At 58.0% G+C, this 8,058-nt stretch overlaps 1 protein-coding gene across 12 annotated transcripts in view; it reads left to right on the top strand.

Annotated features, from left to right (window-relative positions):
- Srcin1 (SRC kinase signaling inhibitor 1) overlaps window positions 1-8,058 on the top strand; it is a 65,750-nt gene that overhangs the window by 22,448 nt on the left and 35,244 nt on the right. For 9 of the 12 annotated variants that reach the window (XM_029545762.1, XM_029545759.1, XM_029545767.1 and 6 more), the window contains 2 exons: window positions 1,935-2,236; window positions 5,171-5,269. In XM_029545762.1, the coding sequence (XP_029401622.1) occupies window positions 1,935-2,236; window positions 5,171-5,269 (401 nt within the window). The remainder of the gene's footprint in view (window positions 1-1,934; window positions 2,237-5,170; window positions 5,270-8,058) is intronic. The other 3 variants (XM_029545763.1, XM_021212893.2, XM_029545769.1) reach the window with 1 other exon arrangement.

The following is an 8,058-nucleotide window of genomic DNA, read 5'->3' as shown; positions in this document are numbered from 1 at the left end:
CACCATGTTCCTGGCTATTCTTTTTTTTTTTTTTGGTTTTTCAAGACAGGGTTTCTCTGTGTAGCCTTGGCTGTCCTGGAACTCACTCTGTAGACCAGGCTGGCCTCGAACTCAGAAATCTGCCTGCCTCTGCCTCTCAAGTGCTCAGATTAAAGGCGTGCGCCACCACCGCCCGGCTATGACTGAAGTTCTTATGGGAGCTGTTGTATTTTTTGTGGTTTAGTGAGAAGTGCTGGGTCTTCTGGGGTTATGAGCCCCAGATGCCTGTATCTGGGTGTCTGGGTCATAGCCTGGAAGAGTGTGCTGTGTGTGTCAGGGTGGCTCCTCTCCCCTCCCCCTCCCTCCCCCTCCCTTTCTCCCTCTCCTTCTCACCCTCCCTCTCCCTTCCCTCCTCCTTTTCCTCCCTTCCCCTTTCCCTCTCTCTCTCCCTCTCCTCCCCTCTCCCTTCCCCTTTCCCCTCCCCCTCCCTCTTCTTTCTGCTGGTGCCATGAGTAGGGAGTCTCCGCCCTGTGTGTGTGTGTGTGTGTGTGTGTGTGTGTGTGTGGTGGCTCTTTTTGAGTGTATTGCTGGTGGATTGGTTCTGTGTGGTGCCTCTGTGTGTCTGTGCGTGCACACGCGTGAATGTGCGTGTGTGTTGGTGCTGAGGTAGCTAGTCTTGACATGTGGCTCAGTCTCTTTTTCTCCCCCTGTGGTTGGGTGTTGGGTGAGTGTGGCCCAGCAGCAGGCCTGCTAAGCAGTTGTGTGGAGGGAAGAGGGCTCTCATAAACCGGGCCAAGTCCCAGGATCCCAGTTATGTCTCCTTTTGCCCCCGTCTGTCCTTCCAGGAGCTGTGCAGTGGGACAGTGTTGGTGTGGGTGCAAGCCTGGCTGGTGGGGCTTAATGCTCCAGCCCTACCTAGACCATGCTTAGGGGTTGCCATTCTGGGGGTGGGTGATTGGGCAGGATGTATGGAGAACCCTGTCTCTCAATAGGATGACCTCGGGTGGGGGGCAGGCAAGCAACTATTTCATATTCAGAAATATGGCTAAGGTGGCTACCCAGGAGGGCCGGCCTGCCTGCCTTAGGGATGAGACTGGGGAAAGATGCTGAGCAGGGGAAGGCTGTAGCTGGAGGAGTCGCCTGAGGGGACTTGGGAGGGGATTAAGGATTCCTATGGAGACCTCAGCCCCCGGCCTCCCCTGCCCCACTTCTGTTCTGTCTTTGTCCCCTGTGCAGTCACTTGTGGGTCTTGTGTTGTGAGGAGATCTTGAGAGTCGGGGGGGGGGGGGAGGGGAGGGTCGACCTGTTTTGTCTGCCAGCTTTCTCCTGTAAGTTTCTCTCTGTCCATCTCTCACTGTCCTCTCTGTGCCCAGCCTCTGCTGTCTGTCTATCTGTTTGTCTCTTGGGGCTGCGGGGAGGGAAAGGGAGTCTCTCTGTCCCAGTCTCTGGGCCTCCATTCATCCCTGGGAAGAAGCCCTGGGACTGACCTTTGCCCTCCCCCCTCCCATGATTCCCTGGTCCCTCTCCTAGTTAGCCCCCTAGCTGAAGGATACGGTCCTGAATGCACAGGTCTGGGGAAGGTGCTCATGGCTCCAGCCTCTCCTTAGAGAATATTCTAGAGCACCGTGCAGCTCTTTCCCCTGTCTTTAGGAAAGGGACCGAGGTGACCTGGACACCTCCAATACTCCTTGTCTCTCCTGTCCAGACAGCTAACTCCCCTGCCTGCTCCAAAGCAAACTAAAGAGCCGAGCTGCATGCAGGACCTGCTCGCCACCCCCAACTTGAAATTCTAAGTTCACCTTATGTACCCTCCTCCTCCCCCGCCCCCTTTCAGCTCCCAAAGACCTCTCTATCTCATAATCAGACCCCGCCCTGCCCCACAGGGACCCTTGTGGGAGATGGGCAGCTCTTTGGCATGGCGCCTTGGTGACCCCAGACCCTCTCCCCTCTCGCAGATCCGGAGCGGAGCAGCCCCCCCATGCTGTCTGCCGACGATGCCGAGTACCCTCGGGAGTACCGGACCCTGGGGGGTGGGGGCGGAGCGGGCAGCGGGGGCCGGCGCTTCTCCAACGTGGGGCTGGTGCACACCTCCGAGCGCCGGCACACGGTGATCGCTGCCCAGAGCCTGGAGGCCCTCAGCGGGCTCCAGAAGGCCGATGCTGACCGCAAGCGAGATGCGTTCATGGACCACCTGAAGAGCAAGTACCCTCAGCATGCCCTGGCTCTGCGAGGTCAGCAAGACAGGATGCGAGAGCAGGTGAGTTTCTCAGGGGCGGGGTCTGCAGGGATCGGATTGGGATCTGGGGCAGAGCAGGGAGCCTGGAGTTGGGGAGTTTGTCCCCAGGGCCCTCTGGTCTTTTCTGGAGTCTGGAGGAGAAAGGCGTGGGGCTCCGTCTCCAGGTCTCTGCCATCTGCTTGTCACCTTGGAGCAGCAGAATGTGGGAAGAGGGGCCGGAAAGTGTGCCTCAGCCCACACGGGGCCAAAGGAATGATTGGGGAAAAGGCATGGGAGGGAAGCTTCAGGCACCGAGGACCCAGTGGGAGAGCTGAAATGCTTGGTGGTAGCACCTCTCTCAGACATGGGAGGTTTGGAAGTCTGCATCTCACTTGGCCTAGCCTGAATAGAGCCCAGAACCGGAGCCTAGTACTACCTCCTTCAGGAAGGCAGACTGGCTGTGTTACTGTGCGACTGATCTAGATCTGTTCCTTGGCTCTCTCCTGCCCTCGGTAAGGCCGCGGGAGGGGAGGGGCTGGGGCCTCTGCCTTTGGCCCAGGACCTACCTGGGGTAGGAAAAGCTTCTCTCCTCAGCCTTGCCCAGCCTGGATTCCATGATGCCCTTCCCCACCCAAGCACCAGCTTTCTCTTGGGGCTAGTATTCTGTGTTTAGCCCTGCGTTGGGAAGGGGCTGGTGTGTCCCAGCTCTGGAATTTTGGGCCTTGTCCCTTCTGGGAGAAGATGGACAGTGTCTGTCCATTAGCACTCCTTCAGTCACTCCGAGGAGGGTTGGGTCACAGCTCCTTTTCCAGGTGTAACACTCAGTGTGGCTGGGGTCAGGGAGGGACCTTGCCCCCCCCCCATTGCAGAGATCAGGAACGCCATGGTTCTGGGACCCTGCTTGCCCCCAGTCCTCCTCTCTAGTCTCTGTCTTTTGCATTTTCCTGGCTCTAGAGTCCCCCACCCCCACCCCTGGGAACAGGGTCCAGGTTGGTGAAGATCAGAAGGGGTTCGAGACTCAGGTAGAGCCCTGACCTCCTTAGCTGGGGGATGGGGTGGGGTGGGGGTAGAGAATTAGACATTGCATGAGCATCCTGGTCCATTGGGGGGGGGGTTAGGATCAGAAATATCAGTTACAGGGGCCTGATAGGAAGGTTTCCTGGAGGAGGTGGTCCCTAGGGAAGGCTGTCTGGATGAAGTGGTCCCTATATGAGGACTAGCAGGGCGAGAGGGTTTGAACAGAAGGAAGAAAATGCTGTATCAGCAGGTACTGGGGAAGCAGCTCGGGCTTGAGTGGACTGGGGGCATGACGCAAAAGTCCCTCTGGGAAAAGAGACTGGGGGTAGGGGAAAAGGTTTGCAGTGGGACATGAGGAGGCAGACTGATAAAGTGGGGTGGGCCAGTAGAGACCATGAGGGTTGTATCTATTATAAACACTACATTAAAGCTGGGTGTGGGCTGGCCTGAAGCAGGGGAAGGAGGAGAGGAAGGGAAGGGGTGTGTGGACAGAGTGGGAGGGGAAACTGAGCAGGGGCTGTTGGTCTATTGGTGGTCTGGATCTATAAATCGGGAAGGCAGGTGGGGAGGATGTAGCTAAAGGCTTGGGACAAAGCTCAGTTGGTACAGAGTGCTGGCCTGGCAGGCCAGAGGCTGTGTGTGGGTTTGATTCCCAGCACTGCACAAACTGGCTGTAGTGGTGCATGCCTGCAATCCCATTACTCTGGGAGGAAGGATGTGGGGAGGGGCGAGATAATCAGAAATTCAAGGCCATCCTCAGTTACCAACCTGGGCTACATAGACCCACATGAGAGCTAAGAAGAAGCTCTTGACTGACAGGGAGATGTCAGTCCCTGGGAAAGACAGAGAAATGGGTGATAGTCAATGGGGGTGGGGTGAGAAACTGGGAGGGACCTTTCCAGGATGCCAAATGGATACCTTATATCTATTTCTGAACTCCAGGGGGACCCTGGCTTCAGGGGACCTGGGAGCAGTCAAGTTAGGGGCAGAAGTGAGAGTGGGTCATGAGACAGCCATTAATGCAGAAAATGATCAGAGAGGAGCCATGGGGCAGTCGGTGCCTAGACTGCAGACGCCTAGGTGTTGTCTGGGCAGGGATAAGCAGAAGCTGTGGCCAGTTTCAGCGTTTGGAGACCAGGTGTACTAAGGAGCTAGACACCCTGGTTACACAGATGTCTGTTTAGCAGAAAGAAAGAAAAAAAAAAAAAAGATGAGAGCAGCCAGGTGGCAGCTCTAAGGGACACCAAGCCATGCTCCGGCTCATCCCTTCCCTCTGTCCTGTCCCCATCCGCTCCTTCAGAGGCTCCGAGGTAGGACCCAGGGCCCTTTCAGTGGGCAGAGTACCCAGGCGCAGTGCAGCATAGTAGTGTGAGGCCAGGAGGACGCGGAGCAGGACTGCTTGGTTGTCAGGGGAGAGTCTGGGGCCAGAGGCCAAGGGCAGGCGGGAAAGCGCTGGAGGAGTCTGGTCTGGTGGTCTTGGGTAGGAGCAGGAAGCCAGGGTTACAGAGATGGCTGAGAGAGACAGCAGGAGGGAGATCACCCTGTGGTGTGGGATCTGAGGTGTCCTGTTTAGGAAGGAAAGGAGGCAGATACTGGAGGAGTTTACTGGAGGCAGCTGGGAACTGGAAATAAGGATCCTCTCCGGTGGGGAAAGCCCTGGACTGTCAGGCATACAGAAGAACTTGGGGCCCTACTTAAAAGTACCAGCCACCACTCGGGAGGCAGAGGCAGGCGGGTTTCTGAGTTCCAGGACAGCCAGGGCTACAGAGAGAAACCCTGTCTCGAAAAAACCAAAAAAAAAAAAAAAAAAGTACCAGCCATTGTGAAGGCCCCTCCACGTCTCTGGCTCCCTTCCTTGTGTCAGAGCTTGCCCTGGGAACATCCATCCCTGTCTGGTTCCAGTCCCAGCGGCTCCTGCCCGCTCCCCCTAATGGGGTGTCCCTTGCTTCACACACACAGGTCGGCGGCTGGACCGTGGACCCTGTGTGCCTCCTCAGTTCCCTCTGTTCCCACCTCCACGGCGACTCCACCCCCTCAGGGGCTGGCCAGCCTGCCCAGGTGAGCCACCCATCCCACCCACAAAAATCCACGGTGGAGTTCGGCTTTGGGGAGGCCCTATTTTTTTTGTAAGGGGGGGGGATAGTGAGAATTATTTTGTACCCCTTCTCTTTTATGTGCGAATCCTTCACTTTCAAGAAACCCCCCACGCCCTGGATTCACAACTCCCCGATTGAGTCCTTACAATTGCCTCCCCAAATCTAGCTGGAACCTCTTTGAGGGACAGTAATGGTTTCAAAACCAACCAACCAACCAACCAACCAACCAACCAACCAACCAACCAACCAACCAACCAACAAATAAATAGTTATTTCTCTCTTTTAAGCAAGAGGACCTAGTCTTGTTTCTTGGGCTCCCAGGAGTCTCTTGTTCTTGTCTTATTCTGAGTGGAGCCTGCCTTCCCCCATCTGACCACCAGGAAGTTCTGCGTGGTGTCTTTCTCTCTCCCTTCTTGCAGTTTTTAAAAAGACCTAGGGCATCTAGCCATTGCTTCTGATCCTGTTTCCCCATTCCTCCCTGAGCCTCATTTTCCCTGATAAGAGGATATATTTCAGCATGCTCTCCCAGCTCAGGCCTGCACACTGTGCCAGGAGAGAAATAGCAGGCATGGGGAGGGGGGGACCAGGAGTTCTAGCTGTACCTGGAACCAGGGAGTTTTGGACTTGATGGCCACCATAGTAGGTAGAAGGTAGAAGGGCTGTGGCTGCCAGTTCTTTTAGTGGAAGAGGTCCAGTTCTTCACGCACTCCAGTGTGACAAGGCTGGACTTTCCCAAGGAAAATAAAAGGATATTGTGACCAGCTAGGATGTGATGAGCCTCCAGAGCCCGGATGCGTGGGCTGAGAGGAACCTGTCTAGTAAGAGCTTGACAGGCTGGGTATCATCCTCAGGGCACAGAGCCGCTTCCTCTCTGACTCTCAGTCCCATTCTGGCTGAACTTGGGGAGCAGGGACAGGGATGCGATGCGTTTGTTCCTAAGGCTGGATGACAGGTGGGAGGGAGTTGTCATGAGTGGCCACCGGTGTGGTGGAGATCACAGGCTGACAACAGTAGGACAATCATAGTGATGGACAGAAGACAGGCACAGGATGGACCCTGGTGCCTCGGATCTCTGAGATGGAGTGTTGGGGGCAGGGTTAGGGCTTTGGAGCCTCAGAGGCAGACATGAGGCTGGACTCTCATTGGCTCAGTTGTGTCCTGTGATGGAATGATGGTCTGTCTGTCTGTCTGGAATTATACTCTGATGGAGGAAGGAGAGTTTGTGGGGGACCTTTGCCCCAGAGCTTAAGAGTAAGCCCAGGATCTTGTCATCTCTTGATACAGTTTATTATATTCCTCCCCACCAGGGGTAAGTCTGAGGTTCATTCTCGTAAAGCCAAGGCACAGAGACTGGCTGCAAAGGACCTGAATCACACAGCAAGGCATGATTAGAGGCCAACAAGGAAACTAAGGCGTCTTAGGCCTCTCAGACTCAGTCGGGGATTAAGTCATGGAAGGATTAAAGGGGCAAAGGGGCGCTGCTGAAATGAGGTTAAAGGCCGGGAAGGTGGGGATAATTAAGACCTTTGGAGATGGGGGGCAGTGAGGAGGATCCTGGGAAGGGACCAGAGGTTAGACCAAGCCGCAGCCCCTCCCCCCGCGCTTCCTCTAGGCTGTCTAACCTCCCTCCCTCCTGCTGCAACCCGAGTCCCGGGCGGCGGGCCGGCGTATCGGGTGACCGCGGCGACGCAGCTACCAGCCTCCTCTGCTCTTCGGCGGGGCTGCGCCGGCGGGGCCGCGCCGCGGGAGGGGGCCGAGAGGGGATGCGCACGGCGGCGCAACGCGCCGCGCCAGGTGGAGTCGCGGTTACCGGGGCGACCGGGGCCCGGGCCGGCTCGGCGGCAGCGGCGGCTCTCGCACTGCAGCAAAGGGCACCGGCGGCGGCTGTGGAGGCGGCCGGGGGAGGGGAGAGCCCGCGCGGGTGGGAGTAGCGGGCCGTGCTCCCTCCCCCGCCCGACGCGGGACCCGGCCAGGAGCGTGCACCTGTGGCCGCAGGTAAGGACGAGTGGCTGTGGGGTTCCGCGGGAGGCGGGGACCTGGAGATCGGGTCCCGATCCGCGGCTCCGAGGACTAGTCTAGGGGTGCGGGGCGCGTGACCGCAGCGGGTTCCCGATCTCGGAGAAACGCCCCCTCCCTTTCCTTACCGCAGCAGGTGCCTTCCACGTGTGTCGGCCCCCACCCCCAAATGCGGCAGGCGCCCCCTCCCCCAATCTCAGAAAGTCATGACCTTCCCGGGGTGCGCCCCGGGCCCCAGGCGCCTCGCGGCTCCTGCAGTGCACCCCCTCCCCGCACACCCAGCCTCCGCAGGGCTCGGAGCTGCGGGTGTCGCTGCAAATCCCTGGGGGAGGGCCGAACGCGGCGTGGCGGTGGCAGGCTGGCGGCCACGGGGTGCGTGGCGTAGCCCTAAGCTGGGAGCGGGCGTTTACACGGACTCGGGTTCACACGAGTTGGGGAAGTGGGTGTGTGCGCCAGTCTGGGGACGAAGGAAGGGGGTGCGACTTGTGGGCTGCTTTCCTCTCTGCAGGATGCTCCCTTGGGGCCCGAGGTCAAGAAGGGGTCATGGGGACACTTAGCCTATCCCGGGACCTCTGCCCAGGGCAAGGGAAAGGGTTGTGGTAAGGTCCCGATGGGGATCCGTCCTGCCTCTCCGAAGCTGGAGTGGGCGGAAGAGGGCCAGCTCTAGGGGGAGAGAGATGGACTGAGTACTGGAAAGGAGTGATAGGGGTTAACTCCTCAGTGTGTGTGTGTGTG

This window comes from Mus pahari, chromosome 14, assembly GCF_900095145.1.
Source record: "Mus pahari chromosome 14, PAHARI_EIJ_v1.1, whole genome shotgun sequence".
Taxonomy (NCBI): domain Eukaryota; kingdom Metazoa; phylum Chordata; class Mammalia; order Rodentia; family Muridae; genus Mus; species Mus pahari.
This window is presented reverse-complemented; position numbering and strand designations above follow the sequence as displayed.